Source organism: Schistocerca cancellata, chromosome 11 (assembly GCF_023864275.1).
Source record: "Schistocerca cancellata isolate TAMUIC-IGC-003103 chromosome 11, iqSchCanc2.1, whole genome shotgun sequence".
Classification (NCBI taxonomy): domain Eukaryota; kingdom Metazoa; phylum Arthropoda; class Insecta; order Orthoptera; family Acrididae; genus Schistocerca; species Schistocerca cancellata.
In genome coordinates, this window is record NC_064636.1 from 75,254,150 (window position 1) to 75,277,663 (window position 23,514).

A 23,514-nucleotide genomic window follows, 5' to 3' on the forward strand; every position below is an offset into this window, starting at 1 on the left:
ATAAAATATGTCATTTGCTATTGTTAAAACAATAGGTACTCAGTAATTGGTACAGTAGATTATTTACAGTCACTGTTTTCAGAATGTGGACAGTAGGTGGGTGTGTGAGTGAAGGGGAAGTGTAGAAAAAAGAGAGTGTGGCTGAGAAAAGACAATTTCATGATAAGATTTTGCAGACGATTTCTAACAATTTTCATAAATGCCTCAATCAGCATAAATGCCCCAAATCACTTCGTTCATCTTCAGTTAAGCAGTCACCTTTGTAAAACACTGTTTACACCTGGTTTTGAAGAATTTTTGTTGGTAATGAATTTCAGGAAGGTTGACTGATCATCATTGGTTGTTGTCCCAGAAAATGTTGACACTTTACAATGAAGTACACTCGATTTTGCATCAGTATTAATCTGCGAAAATTACCTGTTTGTGGTAGATACTGCACAATTTAACCAATGCTCAAAAACACACTCCCGTCAAATGGTGTGTACAAATGCTGAAAATATATGGGAATACAAGGGGAGTAATCAGCATTGAGTGACGGAACAAGGATACAGAATGACTTGAATAAAATTTCTATTTTGGCATGATGAATGGCTTCTTCTAAATGTAGAAAAATGTGAGTCAATGCAGATGAGTAGGAAAACCAACCAATCCTTTAATCTTTGAACGCGGTATTAGTGGTCTACCACTTGATACAGTCACACTGATTAAATATCTTAACACAACATTTAGAAGTGGTTTGAAATGAAACAAACAGGTGAAAACTGTGGTAGGGAAGGCGAATGGCAGACTTCAGTTTATTGAGAGAATTGTAGGAAAGTGTGGTTCACCTATTAAGGATATCACATACAGAACACTAAGGTGTTCCATTCTTAAGTGCTCCTCAAATGTCTCGGACCCCCGGAAGGTCGAGTTGATGGAAGACATCGAAAAACTCACAAGATGTGCTGCAAGATCTGTTACCAGTAGGTTCAATCAACCTGTGAGTATTACAGAGATGTTTCTTGAGCTCAAATGGGAATCCACAGATGGAAGATGACATTCTTTCTGTGAAACACAGTTGAGAAAATTTAGGAAAGCGGCACCTCCGGCTGATTGCAGAACACTACTACTGCCACCAACGTACATTTTGCACAATAACCTCAAGGACAAGATAAGCGGAATCAGGGCTCATATGGAGGCATGTAGACTTGGTTTGTGCTTGCTCTATTTGTGAGTGGAACAAGAAAGGAAATAACTAGCAATAGTACAAGGTACCTTCACCAAGCACCATACGGCAGCTTGCAGAGTACATGTGTAGATGCAATATAGGTACATCTATCTGTATACGACACATTAACAGTTTGCGAAACTTGCATACAATATATGAGATAGAAGCCAAATGATATGAACCAAAACCAACATAAGATGTTCATTTGCAACTAAATTCCTAGAAAATAATGGCTTATATGTTTGGCTACCCTGGACACGGTGCCACCATTGCTTTAGAGGATTGAAGAGCAGTTAATGCTGGATGATATATGCTGATTTATTTGCCACATGTCATCAACGAAATCAGGTAAAACGACCAACATCGTCACACCTTTCTTCATTGTGAAAATGCCACCTGACACAGCAAGTCAAAAAGTTGATAATTTGATGGAGAAAAATATGGAATTAGTGTCTCATTTATTACCTACCAACTTCTTTTTGTTCATTTGTGTCAAACAAAAAATGCATAGTCAGCAATTCTCATCATGTTAAGAAGCCCTGGAATCCACCCAAAATCACGTTTTTGAGGTACTGACATCAGAATGAGAAATGTTTTCCAGCACTGGTTGGAACAAGAGTATAAGTATTGCTCAATTACTCCATCTCCATTACAATGACTTTAAATCCTTGTCAACAAATATATTAAACCACTGGTGTGTCTGCCGGCACTTATTTTATGATGAGATCTTGTTCACACTCTCTCATCTTGATCTACTAGTGAGTAGTACGTAATTTTGGCTGCTGTCATAACTGCACACATCATCTTATATTATTGTCACAAAGTATTTTATATTATGGGCATCTGCAGCTGATAAAACTGTTGTTTCATTGATACACAACTAATTCCATGGCCTAAGGCCGCGTCATTGGGCGTACTCTACACGGTAAGGAGTAATATACAATGTCTCAACTTTGTGGACTATTAAAATTAAGAAAGGTAATATATAGAATATATTCACGTTAGAAGGTCACACGTTTACCAATCACTCCTAGTTGTCAAGATATTCTATGAATACTACCTATATTACATTAGCGAAGAAAGGGTGACAAAGCTGTGATCCATTAATGAACTTGCATTTTCTTTTTTACATCTTAAAATCTTATAATGCTTTGACCAGATAATCAGACAAAGGGACACTACTTTTAATAGAATACCATATTTGTGTGCACTATCCAAAAAAATTGGCAGATGTATTAGACTTCCAAACATCACTCCAGTGTACTTTACTTCTTCAGATCTAGGTAGAAAACTCAGGCATTAGGACAAAGCTGTGGTAAATAAATATAGTGAAGGGTTTCTGAACTGCGTTAAATGTTATGATTGCCTAAGAAAAATATAGGGCAAACCAGTAGGTCATTTGATGAAAGATTTCAAGAACACCTTAACTTAAATAATCCCCAATTTTTATTAACAACGCACTTATGCAAAGCAAGGCTTAGCATCACAAGCCCTTCAGAAAAGTTAAAAATCTCTCATAAAAAAAAGAATAAAGGCATATTTTGAATATATTAGAGGAAGTAGAAAGTTTTAAATATAAAAAAAGAAAAAGCACTGCCCATGTTGAATAATCAATTAGAATTAAAGCACCATAGCATTCTCACTAACTCTGATCATTTATATGATTAAGTTTTACTATATAACTCAACAATGGAAAATCTAGGATGGAATGTAACAATATTATGAAAAGGGTAGCTGCTATTCACCATACAACGGAGATGCTGAGTCGCAGATAGGCACAACAAAAAGACTGTCAGAAAAATGAGCTTTCAGCCAACAAGGCTTCCTTTCATCAGAGATGGCGCGCGCACGCACACACACACACACACACACACACACACACACACACACACACACACACTCTCTCTCTCTCTCTCTCTCTCGACTACAGTCTCTGGCTACTAAGGCCACACTGCATGCAGCTGCACACACTGGTAGAAACAACTGGGGGGGGGGGGGGGGGGGAGGCTGAGACAGGGAGGGGGAGGGATAGTGGATAGGGGTAAAGTGCTGCTTGTGGGAGCATACAGGGATGAGGAGAAGAGATGATTATGATTATTATGATGGTGGTGGTGGTGGTGGTGGTGGTGGTGGTGGTGGTGATGGTGATGATGTTTGGTTTGTGGGGCGCTCAACTGCGTGGTTATCAGCGCCCGTACAAATTCCCAACCTTAGCTCAGTCCAATTTCGCCACTTTCCTGGATGATGATGAACTGATGAGGACAACACAAACACCCAGTCATCTCGAGGCAGGTGAAAATCCCTGACCCCGCCGGGAATCGAACCCGGGTGGTGGTGGTGGTGGTGGTGGTGGTGGTGGTGATGATGATGATGATGATGATGATGATTGGTTGGTGGGGCGCTCAAGTGCACAGTCCAATCTCGCCACTTTCACAAATGAAGATGAAATGATGAGGACACCACAAACACCCAGTCACCTCGAGGCAGGTGAAAATCCCTGACCCCACCGGGAGGAGAAGAGAGCGTAGGGCAGCTGGGTGCAGTTGGGAGGGCACGGGGTTAGTGGTAAAGGAGACAGGTGAAAAGCCTGGGGTGCACTGGTGGAATAGCAGACTGGGAAGGTGCTAGAGGGTAAGGACAGAGGCTACTGAAGGTTGAGGCCAAGAGGGTTACAGGAACATGGGATATATTGCTGAGAGAGTTCCCGCCCACGCAATTCAGAAAAGCTGGTGTTGGTGGCAAGGATCCAAATGGCACAGGCTGTGAAGCGATCACTGAAATGTGGAACATCGTGTTGGGCAACACGCTCAGCAACAGGGTGTTCCAGCTGTTTCTCGGCCATTTGTGGACAGACAGCTTATTAGTTGTCATGCAAATGTAGAATGCAGCACAGTGGTTGCAGGTTAGTTAGTAAATCACATGACTGGTTTCAAATAATGTCATTGCTAGACCACCCCATTGCTGAGCATGCAGCCCAGCATAAAATTCTTCATTTCAATGACTGCTTCACAGCCCATGCCAGCTGGATCTTTCACACCAACACCAGTTTTTCTGAATTGTGCAGGTGGGAAATCTCCCTGAAATGTACCCTTTATTTGAGTAACCCTCCTGACCTCAACCTTCATTAATTTCCATCCTTAACCTCTAGACCCTTCCCTGTTCCCATTCCGGCACTACACAGTCCATTCCACCATCGCACCCACAGTCTCTTCACCTCTATTGTTTTCCACTAACCCCCCCGCCCACCCCCACCACCACCACCACCACCACCACCACCACCACATACCCCATGCCCATATATCTAACCTTCTGACTGCACCTAGCTGCCCTATCCTCTCTCCACCTCGTCCCTGTATGCTCCCACAAGCACCACTTTGTTTTGTTGTCCCCCACTCCTACCCTGATGTCCCTCCCCCAATCCCAACCTCCTCCTCACCCCCACCACCTGGTTGTTTCTCCCACGTGCACAGCTGCATGCAGTGCCCTCAGCAGCCAGAGACTGTAGTCATGTGTGTGTGTGTGTGTGTGTGTGTGTGTGTGTGTGTGTGTGTGTGTTCTATCTCTGATGAAGACCTTGTCGGCCAAAAGCTCACTTTCTGACAGTCTTTTTGTTGTGTCTACCTGTGATCAGCATTTACAATGTATGGTGAGTAGCAACTGTCCCTTTCATAATATTATTATTATTATATAATAAAATTCAGTATTAAACTGTCTTGGAAAGGGAGTGTACCAGTGCTCCTAGTCACGTGTAAATGACATTGCACCATCCATAAGCTAGATTCCATTCTGCCCACCTGTTAGTCCATCTTAGATGCTTGTGTGGGCTGTTTCTACTCTTCCAAACACTGGGTTGCCCTGCTGTCACTCCAGTAAGACAGTGCCCCCTTATACCATCTCACACAGTAATTTGTATTGTGAACTGACTATCATGTCAATAGTGACTGTTTTATAGCCAATCCAGCTTTTTTTTTTTAAAAAAATATTCAACATCCTCTCCATATAAAATATTTTTTCTTCTTTTAGATGTAAGCAAATCTTAAAACAAAGATCAAAAGCTACAGGATGCAGCCGCCAGCAATTTTAACAAAATAACTGAATCACAGCATTGTCACTCTTCATTTGCCAATTCAATAATTAAAGAGAAAAACTGGTCTGGGGTAAAAACTGTAAGTAGGGCCAGATTGGTACTTTAATGGCTTTAAGTTGGCATCACTGGGATAAGCTCTGATCAGCTGATGTATCAACATTGTTTTGTTTATAACCTGAAAAATACATTTCATGGTGGCGAGTCCACTTGAAACATCCACATTAGTTGACAACGTTGTTATTCATTTTTTACTTGCTGAAGGTGAGAAACCAGTGAAGATATACTGTAGAATGTCTAAAGTTTATGGTGAAGGTTGTATGAATCGTGCAAATTTCTACAAGTGGGTAGAGCAGTTCAAAAATGGTTGCGACTCAGTGGCTGACGAACACCGTTCTGGCCAACCAGTTGCAGTTTCAACTCCCTCACTTGAATGTCGAACTGATGACAATATGCGTGCCATCTGCCATGTGACGGTGAAAATGATAGTTGATAAGGTCTATGTTAGTACTGGTGGAGTTCATAACATTATCTGTAACAAGCTGAAGTACCACGAAACATGTGCAAGATGGGTCCCAAAGGAGTTGACGCAGCTACACAAGGAAACGGGGTTGAGAGTGTGCACAGAGATAAAGGAATGTTATGAAAGAGAAGGTGAGCACTTCTTCAACAAAATTTTAAATTGTGATGAAACTTGGATTCACTATTATGAGCCAGAATTAAAAAGACAAAAGCATGGAGTGGACGCACACCAACTCACCTGCCAAGAAAAAATTCAAAACCCAAGCATCAGCAGGAAAAGTCATGTTGATGGTGTTTTGGGATGCTGAAGGTCCAGGTTTTTGTGAGTACCTCGAAGAGTAGCATACAGTGAACAGCCAATACTACTTGGATTTGCTTTTAAACAAGGTGAAGCCAGCCATGAGAGAGAGATACGTGGTGAATCTCAGAGGAGAGGTGTGATTCTCCAGCAAGACAACACACATCCTCATATTGCGCAACTAACCCATGAAACCATCGACAAAAATGGGCCTCATCCCTCTTACAGTCCTGATTTAGCACCTAGTGATTCCATTTTTTTGGTGCACTGAAGGAAGCATTACATGAGAAAAGATTCCAGGACAATGAGGACATGAAAAAGTTTGTGGGAAATTGGTTCAAACATCAAGATAAAGAGTTCTTTGCAGCCGTAATAAAAAAGCTTGTACTCCATTCGAACAAGTGCATAAATGTTCACCAGGATTATGTTCAAAAGTAGAAGAAATATTGTTTTGTAAAAATAAACACTTTTCTCCAGACCAATTTGTCTCTCTAATTATTGAATGACCCTCGTAATATGGATAATATTCACTGAATAATATATCTTGAGTAGGAGCAATGGGTACACCTATGACGTTTTAACACTGTGGATAAGGTTTAAATATTACCTTCATTAATTCTAATAATCCACAAAGTTGAGACACTGTACATTACCCTTTACCACATACGTTGCAGCTGAATGATGCGGCTATACACCACAAAACTGGCTATGTACCAATAAAACAACAATTTTACCAACTGTCAGAAGAATTCCTCTCCACAGCATGTCTGTATTGTTGGTTGGGCCACTGACTCAGGGTCCGTGTATCATAACCACTGTTCAACAAAGAATAATTACTAACAAATACTGTAAATTTCAAAAACTCATACCTGTATGTCACTCATTGTCATTCACTACTTTTCTGTTTAAGTGTTTTATAGTAGACAGTTTAAGATATGGTGTTAATTATCACTGATGAAGAGACAAAGGAATTAGAGACATTAACTGGCACTGGGCATTGATTTATATCAATGGGAAAGTTGAAAAGTTGAGCAGGGGGCTACAAAAAACTCTTTATCTTGATGTTTGAACCAATTTACCACAAAGTTTTTCACATCCTCGTTGTCCTTGAACCCCTTCCCACGTAATGCCTCCTTCAGTGCACCAAACAAATGGAAATCACTAGGAGCTAAATCAGGACTGTAAGAGGGATGAGGCAGTACTTAAAGCCCATTTTGTCAATGGTTTCATGGGCTAGTTGCGCAATATGAGGATGTGTGTTGTCTTGCTGCAGAATCACACTACTCCTCTGAGATCTACAACATCTCTCTCTCATGGCTGGCTACATCAGTATTGTGTGGTGCAATTTGAGACTCTGGGTCTGACAGGAAATGCCGCAGTTAAGATGACCATATGACGTAGTAGACAATGCATCTGCTTCGTAAGCAGGAGACCCAGGTTTGAATCCCAGACAGACACAAATTTTCAACTTGTCCCATTGACATAAATCAGTGCGCACTGTCAGCTAACATTTTTAATTCCTTTATGTTTTTATTCATTGTGGCTGCAGGAGAACTTATGACATCTGCTGCTGGAAGAGAGATATTGTGTAGTTATCCTCACATGCCAGCACAAATAAGTAAAGAAGATTGAACCTCCAGTGCTATCTAATTACATTCAAACTTCTGAAATAACATAAACAGTAAGTCAATTAAAACTATTCAGGATGCCACACAAAAACAGCACTATTTCTTGGACGCAAAAAGGTTCATTCATTCATCTTCTCATTCAATATTCACTGTAGATCAACAGCCATAAATTTAAGATTACAGTTTGAAGAAAAATATGAGATGAAAAAGAAAAATATATTATTGATGACAACAGTATAGTTAGATCAATTGGAAATATTTTATTTAAAGAAATATTCATGATTTACTATGCATGAAAACCAAGGAAAGGTGAAATGAACTGAAAACTGTTTGTTTCTAAACTGGTACAGCTCATTTTATAGCTCTCATGCTCTTCTTTCGAACAAACATTTTACTGTGTCTAAAGACTTTATATTTCAAAATTAGTATTTAAAATTATCTAAAATAAGGGAAAGGCAATGACTCGCCTGTGGTGGACTGATATGTGGGATATAAGTACACACACTAGTTTTTGAGCTCTTCAGTCCTGTCAATTCGTGTTCGAAACTGTTGTTTTGTAATCAAATTGTGCAAGTTTTTTCTCAGCAGTTCTGTATGTTTTATGCAGTGCTGAATCCCAATTTCATGTTTGCTGTGTTGTAGGACATTGACTTCACAACAAAAAATGTAAAAAACTTCCAAATTTTGGAACTTTTTTTCTTTTTCTCAGTTATATCTTGAAAACTACGAGTTTTCCAAAGGTGACCATCCAGTACAAAATTAAAAAAGAGAAAATTCCCAAGGAAATGCACTACTCGGGTTTGATTTTCTGATGAGCAGTATTGGCACTAGAGCCCAGTGAAAGGCAGCGACTTTTTGGCCCTTCTGAGAAAAAGTCAAAAACGCTCACTCCCATGACATACAACTTGAAAAAAAATACATGTCGTCAGCAAAACCCGTACACCATGTGAAAGTACATTAAATTTCCCTTAAGAGACAGATGTAACATTGAGTTTTCTCATAGGGTGGGAAAGGAGGAAAGCTAAAACTATGAAAAATACCTTCTTTGCCCCACAGCCAAACGAGCTCTTCCACTTGTCTCTCATTGGTGTCATACTTTCAGTGTGCTACACTTAAAAAGAGTTTGTTTTGAATGCACTGATAGGAAAACGGGTTCATGAAACACAATAGGAAGAAGAATATGATATCTGTATGTAGTAAGTACATGTGTCACGAAATGAGTGAATGTCATGTCCATGATTGGGTAACCACTGCAGTTGGGTTCTCCCTCTGGAAAAGGAAGAGGCATTTAGTGATTGAATATGGATACAGAAGATAGATAAGCAGTATTGTGAACCATTTATGTATGACCAAATACTGATATCATATGTACAGTTTTTTTACTCTTCTTTTTTTGACTACTGGTTGCCCAGAAACTGTTTCTTGGGCACTAGAACATCCATCTGAAGAAGGGTCCTGCGCAACAAAATGCTCAGACAAAACATCAGGGGCTGTGGAAGGTCTCGGCTGAAAACTGAGTTTTTGCTGTTCTTCAACTGAAAATACTGTAATTGAATGATTCATGATATGACAGAGAAAAATCAAGTGGTAAAGATGCATAATGTTGCAAATATTACATGAATTAATTAATACCTTGTGTCGGCTCAGCTGCTTCAGACTGTGGTCCTGCAAGGGGCTAATCAAAGTTGTCTTTGTCTTCTACATCAAAATTGTTGTCGATGTTGGAGCACAACCCTTCACATTGCTAGCACAGTTTTGGGCAGTCCTGCCCACTGACGTGCCCGTCTTGCACTTACAACATATAAGCTGAAGGAGGCTCTCCGGAGCCAGGGTTTCGGTGGGTAATAGGAGAAAACTGATTTTTTTGCAATTTCAACCACCACTTCTCCAGGTCGGCATAGGCTTTTTTCTTCACAGATTCGTACAGTCGGGTGGGCATAGCTTTGAATAAATATGCAACTCATATATCTATTTGTATTAAGGAAGTATAATCAAAGTGTAACAGTTGTGTTTGACAGAACTCTGATGGGCAGTAGACTACCAAGTCCATAAAGCACTTGAGGTGGTCGACTAAAAAGCAGTCTGTGGAGATACAACTTAGAAGCAATAAGACATCATCAGTTTCACAAAATGCGAAAAATACGGGTAGAGTAATCTCCATGCTGATGACGAATGCAGCAAAAGTAAATAGATGATGATGATGATGATGATGTCATACTAATAGTGCAGACAGCAGAATTCCTGGCTTTGACTCAGGAGCATGTCGCAATCATGGTTGAGTGATGACTCTCCAAATTCCTCCCCTCCCCCTCCCCCACTTTTACAGCCAATGCATATTTGCTCAAGCCAGGGATGATGATGAATTTTGGTTTGTAGGGCGCTCAACTGCGCAATCATCAGCGCCTGTACAAAGTCCCAATTTTTACACAGTCCAGTTTTTTTTTTTTTTTCACAGTCCAAACTAGCCACTGTCACAAATGATGATGATGATGATGATGATGATGATATGATGATGACAACACAAACACCCAGTCCCTGGGCAGAGAAAATCCCCAACCCAGCCAGGAATCGATCCCAGGACCCCATGATCCAGAGGTAGCAACTAGCCATGAGCTGCGGACTCTCTCAAGCCAGGGAGATGTACAGCTTCTCTGCTCTTCCACCATCTGGAAAGTCCAGTGGAGAAGGGTATTGTCAACCATGTGCTCTTCCCCCAAGCAATGAATTGTTGCAACTATCTCCACATTATTCAACGAACGCAAAGTTAAATTTTTCAACACCCCTCTCCAAAAATCTAAATATTGTATCATACATTAATAAATGGAGAAGTAGTAAAAACTTTGAGGCTCGCTGATGACATTGTAATTCTGTCAGAGACAGCAATGGACTTGGAAGAGCAGTTGAACGGAATGGACAGTATCTTGAAAGGAGGATATAAGATGAACATCAACAAAAGCAAAACGAGGATAATGGAATGTAGTCAAATTAAGTCGGGTGATGCTGAGGGAATTAGATTAGGAAATGAGACACTTAAAGTAGTAAAGGAGTTTTGCTATTTAGGGAGTAAAATAACCGATGATGGTCGAAGTAGAGAGGATATAAAATGTAGACTGGCAATGGCAAGGAAAGCGTTTCTCAAGAAGAGGAATTTGTTAACATCGAGTATAGATTTAAGTGTCTGGAAGTCGTTTCTGAAAGTATTTGTATGGAGTGTAGCCATGTATGGAAGTGAAACATGGACGATAACTAGTTTGGACAAGAAGAGAATAGAAGCTTTCGAAATGTGGTGCTACAGAAGAATGCTGAAGATAAGGTGGGTAGATCACGTAACTAATGAGGAGGTATTGAATAGGATTGGGGAGAAGAGAAGTTTGTGGCACAACTTGACTAGAAGAAGGGATCGGTTGGTAGGACATGTTTTGAGGCATCAAGGGATCACAAATTTAGCATTGGAGGGCAGTGTGGAGGGTAAAAATCATAGAGGGAGACCAAGAGACGAATACACTAAGCAGATTCAGAAGGATGTAGGTTGCAGTAGATACTGGGAGATGAAGAAGCTTGCACAGGATAGAGTAGCATGGAGAGCTGCATCAAACCAGTCTCAGGACTGAAGACCACAACAACAACAACAGCATTAATAAATTCACTGATCCTTCAATCCATCCAACAGAAATAATAGTGGCTTATGAGAAATTTGTGATTGCCGCTTATTGTGGTAACCATCCAACTGTAACACTGCAGCTGAGGCTTGAGCAATATGTGACATCAGCCTACAAGGTATCAGCAGAAGCAACTTTCATAAATTCCACTGAAGCTGCAGATGAACAGCACACCTGTAGAGTTTTAGATCGGGAGCTACAGTAGATCGGAAACTACTTTGATCCAGAGCATTGGGGAAGAAAGTTGCCAAAAAATCAGTTGTCTCCCATTACCACTCTGAAACCCTGACTCCTGAGAAGCTACTTCAGCTTATATATTGCAAATAAAAGACAGCTTGCGAAGTTCAGTGTGGATGTAGGCGGGCAGTACTGTTCTACACAAAACTGTGCCATCAATGTGAGGGGTTGTGCTTCGACATCAACGACAATTTTGACACAAAAGACAAAACCGAATGGGCCGAGTCTCTCACAGAGCCTATGTCCGAAGCAGTTGATGTGACAGACTGTATTAATTCATGTAATATGAGGGAAAGTCATTTATTATCCACAAAGTAGTTATAAAATTTTGTTGCAATCAAATAGGAAACTTACAAGAACATCATTTTTCGACATAGTCTCCTTGCATTTCAACGCACGTGGTCCATTGTTTAACAAGCTTCCTGATTTCCTCATAAAAAAAGGTTCTCGGTTGAGCTGTGAGCCAGTAAAGCACGGCTTCTTCCACTACTTTGTCCGAGGCAAATCGTCGGCCCTTTAATGCCCGTTTGAGTGGACCAAAAAAGTGATAGTCAGAAGGGGCAAGATCGGTACTATATGGAGAGGGATCCAGTACTTCAAATTTGAGTTTCTGGAGTGTTTCAGCAGTGTGGGCAGCAGAATGCGGACAGTCATTGTCGTGCAACAACTCAACACCTTTTGACAGCAATCCTCGGCATTTGCTTCAAATTGCAGGCTTTAGTCTCGTAGTAAGCATCTCACTGTACTGTACACTGTTTACTGTTGTGCCCCTTTCCCCATAATTTTCCAATACTGGACCTTGTGTGTCCTAAAAAACTGTAAGCATCAGTTTTGCTGTGGACGGTTAGGTCATGAACTTTTTCTTGGACGGTGAATTTGGATGTTTCCATTCCATACTACGCCATTTACACTCTGGCTCGTAATGATGGATCAATGTTTCATCACCAGTAATGATCCTGTCTAAGAAGCTGTCCACTTCATTACCATAGCGATCCAATAATTTTTGCAGATGTCTAACTGTGTTTGTTTATGCAACTGTGTGCGTTGTTTTGGGACCCATCTTGCACAAACTTTATGAAACCCAAGTCTGTTGTGGATGATTTCATAGGCAGAACCGTGACTAATTTGCAGACAATGTGCCACTTCGTCAATAGTTAATCGTCGGTCTAAGAGAATCATTTCATGTGAATGCTCAGAAGGCGGTTAACAGTCGTCCTGCTCCTTCATCGTGTGTAACACTCGTGCAACCATTTTCGAATTTTTCAATCCATTCGTAGACACTCCGTTGTAGACACTGCTCACGCACTGTTCCAAAAGTCTTTCATGAATTTCAGCCTCTGATACGCCTTCCGACCACAAAAAATGTATCACTGAACGTTGCTCTTCTTTGGTGGAAATATACAGCACGGCAGTGATAATGAAACTAACCTAGCAGCTTGAAAATTGCAAAAAGATATAACAACAAATACACAAAGCATGCATCATCAACGTAAAATGACAGTACTACCAAAATAAGCAAAAATATAACTAAATTGCGGATAATAATTGACTTACCCTCATATTTTGCAGCATTATTCATCTTTACTAATCAATTTGTCTCTAACATATAATTAAATATTCAATTACAATATTTTCAGTTGAAGAAAAGCAACAACTCATTTTTCCACCTGGACCTTCCACAGTCCCTGACTATTTGCCTGAGCCTTCCATTACCCACGACCCTTGGGTCTTCTAGTGCCCAAGAAACATTGCCTGGGCCATCAGTAGCCAACAGCGACAAGTAAAAAACTTGTGCACAAGACATCAGTAATTCTTCATACATCAATAGTTCATAAAACAGCTTATCTGTCTTCTGTATTCATATTCTATCACTGCATGCCTCTTCCTTTTCCAGGTGGAGAACCTACACACAGTGATGACCCACCTGTAGACACTGAATTCACTCACTTCATGACGCATGTACATTACTACATACAGATTTCATATTCATTTTCCTCTTTCGTATCATTTACCTGGTATGTTGTACATGCAATGTGTTACTGATTTCAATGAACAATCTTTCCCATCAGTTGATTCACAACAACCTCATTTAAGCATAATACACCGAAAGTATGGTGCCAATGAGAGACAGATGGAAGGGGTCCTAAAGCTGTAGCATAGAGAAGGTATATTTTGTAGTTTTCACTTTCCTCCTTTCCCCTTTACGACAAAATTGAATGTTACAAACACTTCTTATACGAAATCTAAAGTATTTGCACTTGGTGTGGGAGTTTTGTTCGTAACACGTATGTTTTATGAGTTGTATGGCACAGGAATGGGTGTTTTTGATGTTTTCGTAGAAGAACCAGCAGCTACTGTTTAGCGTGCTCTAGTACTGCTTGACAGAATAACAAACCTGAGTAGTGAATTTTGTAGGCAATTTTCCTTAATTTTGCAGAGAATGATCATCTTTGGAAAATGCACAGTTTTCGAAATATAATCAAGATACAGAAAAAAGTGCCAATAATTTGAGGTTCTTATGCAATTTTCGTTGTGAAGCCAACCTCCTAGGAGGCAGCAAACATCAAATTCGGATTTGGTACCACCAAAAACATATAGAACCGTTGAGAAAGAACTTCTGCAATTTTATTACAGAAAAACTACCATTTGACTGGGCTACTTGCTATATTTTTTTTAGCAAAAGTACACACATTCACAGAAACAACCACGCAGACACTCAAATGACCACTCACGTGTCCACGGGAGGGCGTGTGGCGTCCCGTGTGAATGTGTGTACATTTACGAGAAAAGCAGCAAGAGCTGAAAAGCTAGTGTGTAAGTTTTGTAAACAGTTAACACATGTTCTCTGTTATGAGTGTCTCAGTGCCACATATTGGTCTGCTATTTTCTGTTACTCAGCAGAAACCCTGAACATTTTCAAATGTTCCGTTACAAAATAAATAAGAAAAGTACTGTTCCAGTTTAATTCTCACACCATGGTGAAGACGAGTGATACAAATATTAACGACAGTGTTATTGAGAAACAGCTGAAATTGCCAAAATTAAAAAAGTCTCCAGGGTCCAACGGAGTCCCGTAGAGAGCAGAGGACGCACCCACCTGGCAAGCGGAGTAAATGGCGAGTTTGAGCATCTTCTTGCTGTGGCTCCAGTTGTAGACCTGCTGCTTCCGCATCTGGATGCGCTGCAGGTTCGACTGCCGCGACGCCTGGTCCGCCGCCGACCCCGACGTCCCCACCGGCTGCGACCCGCCGGCCTTCTCTTCGCCGACCGCGGTAGCGGACGCCGCGTCCGGGCCCGAGTCGCCCCCGGCACCGCCCTGCGTGGCGATACCAGAGGATACGTCTGCCGGGGCTACGCCCGGCGCCGTCACGGTCACGAGGCCGTCCCCGGATACGGCGGCCGAGATGTCGTCCTCGGACAGGTGGGCCAGTGCGGACCCGTCGTCTGCGAGCGTCTGCTGGCTCATGTCTACAATAATACGTGTATCTCCTAACACTCTTGATGTTGCAGAATTTCCTTGCACTTTTTACAGGAGAAGTCCATACAAATTATAAAACTACGTATATATTATTATAAAACTATATATGTATGTATGAGGATCATTCAATAATTAAAGAGACAAATTGGTCTGGGGAAAAAAATTTTGTAGGGAAAGTTAGCTACTGTTGTGGCTTTAAGTCGGCATCACTGAGACGAGACTTGATCAGCTGATGTATCAACATTGCTTTGTTTATAACCTCAAAAATACATTTCAATATCTCAACTCCGCTTGAACAACATTCTGTTATTCATTTTTTATTTGCTGAAGGCGAGAAACCAGTAAATATATACTTTAGAATGTCTAAAGTTTATGGTGAAGATTGTATGAACAGTGCAAATTTTTTAAGTGGGTAGAGCAGTTCAAAAATGGTCGTGACTCAGTGACTATCAAACACCGTTGCGGTTGACCAGTTGCAGTTTCAACTCCCTCATTTCAAAGTCGAATTGATAACATCATTCATTCCGACAGCCATGTGGCTGTGAGAGTGATAGTTGATAAGGTTCAAGTTAGTACTGGTACAGTTCATAACAATATCTGTAACAAGTTGAACTATGGCAAAAAATGTGCAAGATGGGTCCCAGAGGGGTTGACGCAGCTTCACAAGGAAACAAGGTTGAGAGAGTGCACTGAGCTAAAGGAACGTTATGAAAGAGAAGGTGAGCACTTCTTCGACAAAATTTTAACTCGTAATGAAACTTGGGTTCACTATTAGAAGCCAGAATCAAAAAGACAAAGCACAGAGAGGAAGCACAACAACTCACCTGTCAAGAAAGAATTCAGAACCAAAGCATCAGCAGGAAAAGTCATGTTGATGGTATTATGGGATGCTGAAGATCTGGTTTTTTGTGATTATCTCAAAGAACAGCATACAATGAACAGCCAATACTACTCAGATTTGCTTTTAAGCTAGGTGAAGCCAGCCACGAGAGAGAAACATCGTGGATCTCAAGAGGAGAAGTGTGATACTTCAGTAAGACAACACACGTCCTCATATTGCTCAACTAACTCATGAAACCATTGACAATATGAGTTGGGAAGTACTGCCTCATCTCCCTTACAATCCTGATTTAGCACCTTGCGATTTCCATTTGTTTGGCGCACTGAAGGAGGCATTGCGTGGGAAGAGCTTCCAGGACAATGAAGACGTGAAAAAGTTTGTGGGAAATTGGTTCAAACATCAAGGTAAAGAATTCTTTTGAGTCCAGAATAAAAAAATCTTGTAGCCTGTTAGAAGAAATGCATAAATGTTCATGAGGATCATGTTGAAAAGTAGAAAAAGTATTGTTTTCTAAAAATAAACACTTTTTTCTCCAGACCAATTTGTCTCTTTAATTACTGAATGACCCTCGTATGTTCCACATCTGCTCCTAAACTTGATGATGGTGGAGGTGGATGGAGTGGGCTGTATGGGCGCACGACAGCAAGGTCTTCAGTGCCCGCTCAGTAACAGATTGAGATGTGTGTCAAGAAAATACTCAGAACAGTAAGATAAAACAGAAAGTAAAACACAGGTACCAAGCTTGGAAAAATATGTGCCTACCCACACTGAAGTGTGGGACGAAGCATGCCGTCAGCAGTAAAACATGGACAACACAGGAAGAAAGTGGTAGAGGGAGCTAACACAATATAGCAAATGGAAGTGTACACACATCATTTACTGTCTGAAAAGAATCACTATGGGGTAAGAATCACCTACCTATCATAGGGGTGGGGATGTGGGTGAAAAAGCAAAGTAGCCCACAACACAAGGACACCCACACTTTAATAATCCAATATTAGAGAAAGAGACACTTACAGACTTGCAACAAACTTTACACACAATTTCAAACCTTTATGAAACTTTTTCTCTGTGATGACCCCCACAAAATGACGTAAAGAAAAATGTTTGTGCTCACTGCATTTTCATTGTTTGTATGGTAGTTTGCCGTATGAAGTATGACATTTTAATTTATTAATCTTTTACTACTAACTGATTTGTGGCACATTCTGCTGATAGTATTTACATATATCACTGAATGTATCAGGAAAATTACATCATTGTATGAAACTTAGCTAATGAGATACAATGTCATAAGCATCAAATGTGTGAAAACTACCACGTCATGCAAAATGTTTAAATTTACTACTTCACTCTACTAACTCTATTTGCAACACCTTTTGCAGACAGTATCCACATATGCTGCTGAATGTACCTAAAAAAAGTATACCATTTTACATCACACAGTATGGTAGATATGATGTCAAATACTGAGATGTGCGTGAAACTGCCACATCACAAATGACGTTTTAATTTATTATTCTTTGCTACTAACTCTATTCACATCACACTTTACAGACAGCATCCACATATGCTGCTGAATGTATGTAGCAAATACAGTGTGTTTGAAAAAGAACTCCCTAGTTTTAATGTGTCCTAGAATCTGTACAAAGTGACATACACTATTCTAGTTTGTGGTGTTCGATTCATCAACTCTCCAAGATTGGCTCCCCTACAGTTGGCAGGTCTGCTTGAGCATCGGACGGCACCAGTGCTGGTTTTCTTTTTTTTTCTTTCCATCAGTTCAGTCCAGGAGTGCATGCAGTGCAGTACAGAGCAACTCAACAACAACGTGTATTCCACAACAAAAAGTGCACTGTGTTATTTGGCTTGTGAAAACTGTGTCAGTTATAACAGTGCAAAGTAATTTTAGACGTCAGTATGGTGGTGAACCACCTACAGCAAAAATTATCCGTCACTGGCTCAAGTCTTTCAAGGAAACTGGTAGTATTTTAAAAACAAAATCACCAGGTAGACCGAGAACTTATGAAGATGTTGTTGAACAGATCTGTATTTCGTGTGTATGGAGCCCGAAGAAGTCATTGGCCAGACGTAGTCTACAATCAAGAGTGCCTAAAGGTACTGTATATGATGATGCGCGTAAACGGCTTAAGCTGCACACCTACAAATTGCAAATGTTACATGAAGTAAAACCTACTGAAAAAAATCAAAAGGTTTGATTTTGTTGTTGACTTCCTACACAGAATTGACGATTACGTCAAATTTTTGAAAAAGTTTCTCTTTTCTCATGAGGTTACAATTCATGTTAGTGGAACAGTTAATATAACTGTAGAATTTTGGGAGCAGAGCATCCACATGAAGTTATTCAGTGTCAAAACGATTCTCCCAAAGTTAATGTCTGTTACGGAAGATCGTGTGATTGGTCCTTTCATTTTCGTACAATAAACAATAAACAGGGACGTTTACTGTGACATGTTGACAGGGCAAGTCTTCCCCCAAATGGACGATACTGAGGTGGAACAGGGGCTTGTGCTTTTCCAACAAGATGGCGCCCCACCTCATTACAGTAACCACGAGCGTGCGGCTCTTGACACTCACTTTCCAGGAAGGTGGATAGGAAGGGCTCTGGCCCAATACCGCAGCCACCGCGAAGCCCACACTTAACCCCACTGGACTTTTTCTTTTGGGGCCACATAAGAAATCTTGTGTACAGTGAAAGGATCAGAGACATCAATCATTAACGGGAAACAATCGTCATGGCAGTTGGGACAATTACACCTGAAATGTCGGTGAATACATCCACTTCTCAAGTGGAATATCGTTTCAACATTTGCAGAGCAACGGATCCCACGTTGAAGTCTACTAACATTAAATAAAACTTTAAGGAATTCTCTTTCATAATATGTACTCATTGATATAATTTTTCATTAATTTCCCCATTAAATTCATACTAAAAAAAAAGGGAGTTCTTTTTCAAACAACCTGTACATCATTTTACAACACACAGTTCAGGAGATCTAATGTCATAAACACTGAGATGCTTGAGAAACTGCCGCATCATGCATGACATTTTAATTTATTACTTCTTTATACCACCTCTATCCACAACACATTTTCATAAACATTAAGCTGCACGAAAATGAAACCGCAGGTGGAGTTCGCTAGATATACATGTAAAATTTGCGTACAAATACACATGACATATGTTACATACGTGTCACAGGGCAAGTCACGAGGTTTTCCCCTGATTTCGGGAGGTTATTTGGAACAAAAAATGTAAATAACGTAATGGGATCAGATCCTACTTAAGGAGCTAAAGCAATTGAAAAACTCAAGAAAATGGCAGAAAAAACTTTTATTGCAGGATTTCACTATCAAAAATACACATAATAATTAATTTAAACAATTTTGCAGCAGTCTTTTGCATTCAGAGTGGATTTAAAGCAAGTGTTCAAAATTTCCTCCCTGCATTTGAGGGCAAAGATTCACACGGGAGTGAACAGTGCGAGTTATTGTTGTTGTTGTTGTTGTTGTTGTTGTATTCAGTCCTGAGACGTTTGATGCAGCTCTCCATGCTATTCTATCCTGTGCAAGCTTCATCATCTCCCAGTACCTACTGCAACCTACATCCTTCTGAATCTGCTTAGTGTATTCATCTCTTGGTCTCCCTCTTCGATTTTTACCCTCCACGCTGCCCTCCAATACTAAATTGGTGATCCCTCGATGTCTCAGAACATGTCCTACCAACCGATCCCTTCTTCTAGTCAAGTTGTGCCGCAAACTTCTCTTCTCCCCAATTCTATTCAATACCTCCTCGTTAGTTATGTGATCTACCCATCTAATCTTCAGCATTCTTCTGTAGCACCACATTTCGAAAGCTTCTATTCCCTTCTTGTCCAAACCATTTATCCTCCATGTTTCACTTCCATACATGGCTACACTCCATACAAATACTTTCAGAAAAGACTTCCTGACACTTAAATCTATACTCGATGTTAACAAATTTCTCTTCTTCAGAAACGCTTTCCTTGCCATTGCCAGCCTACATTTTATATCCTCTCTACTTCGACCATCATCAGTTATTTTGCTCCCCAAATAGCAAAACTCCTTCACTACTTTAAGTGTCTCATTTCCTAATCTAATTTCCTCAGCATCACCCAAGTACACGCGACTACATACCATTTCCCTCATTTTGCTTTTGTTGATGTCCATCTTATATGCTCCTTTCATGACACTGTCCACTCCGTTCAACTGCTCTTCCAGGTCCTTTGCTGTCTCTGACAGAATTACAATGTCATCGGCGAACCTCAAAGTTTTTATTTCTTCTCCATGGATTTTAATATCTACTATAAAACTTTTCTTTTGTTTCCTTTACTGCTCGCTCCATATACAGATTGAATAACATCGGGGACAGACTACAACCCTGTCTTACTCCCTTCCCAACCACTGCTTCCCTTCCATACCCCTCAACTCTTATAACTGCCATCTGGTTTCTGTACAAATTGTACATAGCCTTTCGCTCCCTGTATTTTACCCCTGCCACCTTCAGAATTTGAAAGAGAGTATTCCAATCAACATTGTCAAAAGCTTTCTCTAAGTCTACAAATGCTAGAAATGTTTGCCTTTCCTTAATCTTTCTTCTAAGATAGGTCGTAGGGTCAGTATTGCCTCACGTGTTCCAACATTTCTACGGAATCCAAACTGATCTTCCCCGAGGTCGGCTTCTACCAGTTTTTCCATTCATCTGTAACGAATTCGCGTTAGCATTTTGCAGCCTGACTTATTAAACTTATAGTTCGATAATTTTCACATCTGTCAACACCTGCTTTCTTTGGGATTGGAATTATTATATTCTTCGTGAAGTCTGAGGGAATTTCGCCTGTCTCATACATCTTGCTCACCAGATGGTAGAGTTCTGTCATGACTGGCTCTCCCAAGGCTGTCAGTAGTTCTAATGGGATGTTGTCTACTCCCAGGGCCTTCTTTCGACTCAGGTCTTTCAGTGCTCTGTCAAACTCTTCACACAGTATCATATCTCCCATTTCGCCTTCATCTACATCCTCTTCCATTTCCATAATATTGTGTACAGTGCAAGTAGCATTTTGTAATTTCACATGTTGGTTCCTTATTGATGTTGCGCCATCGAATGCATTGTATCAATTCTTCTCATGTTTCCACCTTAACTTCATACACGATGTGTTTCATCCATCCCAGATGCAATACTCTAGGGGTGTTAAATCTGGGGACCTGGCAGGCCAGTTGATAGGGCCCCCGTGACCTGTCCATTAATGTGGGAATTGCTGATTAAGATAAGCTGTTACTACACGGTGGAAGTGTGCAGGTGCGCCATCGTGTTGGACGTACATGTCGCATCTTGTTTCCAGAGGAACGTCTTTAAGAAGCTGCAGTAAGTCTTCTTGTAAAAAAGTCACCGTACATATGACCATTTAAATTCCCCAGGAGAATAAACAGCCCCAGTAACTGGCCACACACAACACCACACCAGACACTGATACTGAATCTGTGCTGAAATTGACATAGTACCGTGTCGTCTGCCCAGACATGCATGTTATGCGTGTTGTTGATGCCACCTCTTGTAAAGGTAGCCTCATCACTGAACATTATGAAGCGATAGAGCTGCCGATTTCCATTTAACCAGTTACAAAAGTACCAACGGTTGGCACAATCATGTGGTTCTAAATGGTGAACTTTCTGCACATGAAAAGGATACAGGCCATCCTCATGAAGAATCGTATGTACCTTAGTTTGTGAAACATTCAATCGGGTATCTAGGCGAGGACTGCGCTCTAATGAATTAAGAATGTTTTCCTCTTCTTGAATGCCACGATGTCTTCTGGAGTCACTATGAATACTGGGAAGAGTACCAGTTTCTAGCAATGTTGGATATGTTCCACTAAATGTTTTGGCACTCGGAATCCTATGATTAGGATACCGACAGTGATATTTGGCAACAGCAACTTTCGCATTACCATCACAGAAGCCCAAAATGTACGCCGTCTCTCCATACTCTTGCGATGAAAACTTGTATGGTATCGCAAAGTGTACTGTACACAGGAGACAGTAATAGTAAACAGTGACTGCAGTATCAACAACGTGGTTGTTAAGCAAACATACCACTCGCTGCACTTGTCTACCTAAGACCGATCGTGTGTCCTGTGAATACAAGTGTAGCGCTCCATACACCGTGGCATGTTACGGATCTGATCACATTACTGTATTTACATTTTTTGTTCCAAATAACCTATGGAATAACCTCCAGCAACCAGGGGAAAATCTCATGACTCACCCTGTATTTGACATGTGCGCATGTGACAAAAGCCACGGGTAAAAAGCTCACCCTAAACCCCTGGAATGATTTCAGACAAATTTAGTGCAAATATTAGTTAATTTGGAAAGAAATGCTGTAGGGGGAAGAACCACCAGCCTCCTATTGAGGTGAGAGTGAGTGAGTGAGTGAGTGAGTGAGAGAGAGTAAGAGAGAGAGAGAGAGAGAGAGAGAGAGAGGGGGGGGGGAGGGGGCAAGGAGATGGACAGACAGTGAAAGGGAAGGGGGAGATAGGCACAGATAGGAGGAGGAGCAAGAGCAGGAAGAGGAGGAGATAGACAGAGATAGGAAAGTGAGAAATGGATAGAGGAGAGAGGAGGACAAGGACACAGATAGGAAAGGGAAAAAGATGAACATGGATAGGGGGTGGAGATGAACAGTGAGAGAGAAAGGACAGAAAGAGGGACGAGGAAGAGATGGACAAAGAGTGGGAGGAGGGGTCTGACAAACAGTGAAGGAGAAGGAGATGGAATTAAAGGGGGAAGAAGAGAAGGAATTAGAAGAGAGAGGATGAGATGGACAGAGGCGAAGCAGCAGGTGGATAGAGGGGGAAGGAATAGATTGAAAGAGAGGTGGGAAGAAGGGATGGACAGAGAATAGGGGTGGTGGAGATTGACAAATACAGGTGGGAGGAGAAGATGGACTAATAGAAGATTGGAATAAATAAATACCTAGGCAATGCCAGGTTTCTCAGATAGTAGTAAATATTTTAGGAGGTGGTGTTATGGAAGAATGTCTAAATATTAGATGAGTAAATCATGTAACCAATGAGGAGGTACTGAAGAGAATCGGGGAGAAGAGGAATTTGTGGTGTAACTGTACTAAAAGAAGGGATCAACTGATAGGAACACATTCTGAGGCATCAAGGGAATAAAAACTCTAGAGGGAGAGCAAGAGATGAGTACAGCAAGTAGATTCAGAAGGATGTAGGTTGCAGTAGTCATTCGGAGATAAAGAGGCTTGCACAGGAGAGAGTAGCTTGAGAGCTAAGCTACATCATCCAGTCTTCAGACTGAAGACAATGACAATGATCACAACAACAACAGTATAGGATAATTTCAATAAAGCATGCCATAAAACATGGGTCTAACTTTTGTCAGTTTCAGAGGTAGCTTGCATTTGTGTGTTGTCAGTCAAGTTGCTATGGTTTTATTTACTGATTGCTATTTTTGTTTTTATGTTCAAGTTCTGCAGTTGTGCTTTAGTTTATGTAA

The 23,514-nt window shown here is 40.8% G+C and overlaps 1 protein-coding gene across 6 annotated transcripts in view; it reads right to left on the minus strand.

The window, feature by feature from the left end:
* The window catches only part of LOC126108568 (histone acetyltransferase KAT2A), a 432,376-nt gene that overhangs the window by 307,110 nt on the left and 101,752 nt on the right, over window positions 1-23,514 (minus strand). For all 6 annotated transcript variants that reach the window (XM_049913857.1, XM_049913859.1, XM_049913855.1 and 3 more), the window contains one exon: window positions 14,733-15,103. In XM_049913857.1, the coding sequence (XP_049769814.1) occupies window positions 14,733-15,101 (369 nt within the window). In that variant the 5' untranslated portion in view covers window positions 15,102-15,103. The remainder of the gene's footprint in view (window positions 1-14,732; window positions 15,104-23,514) is intronic.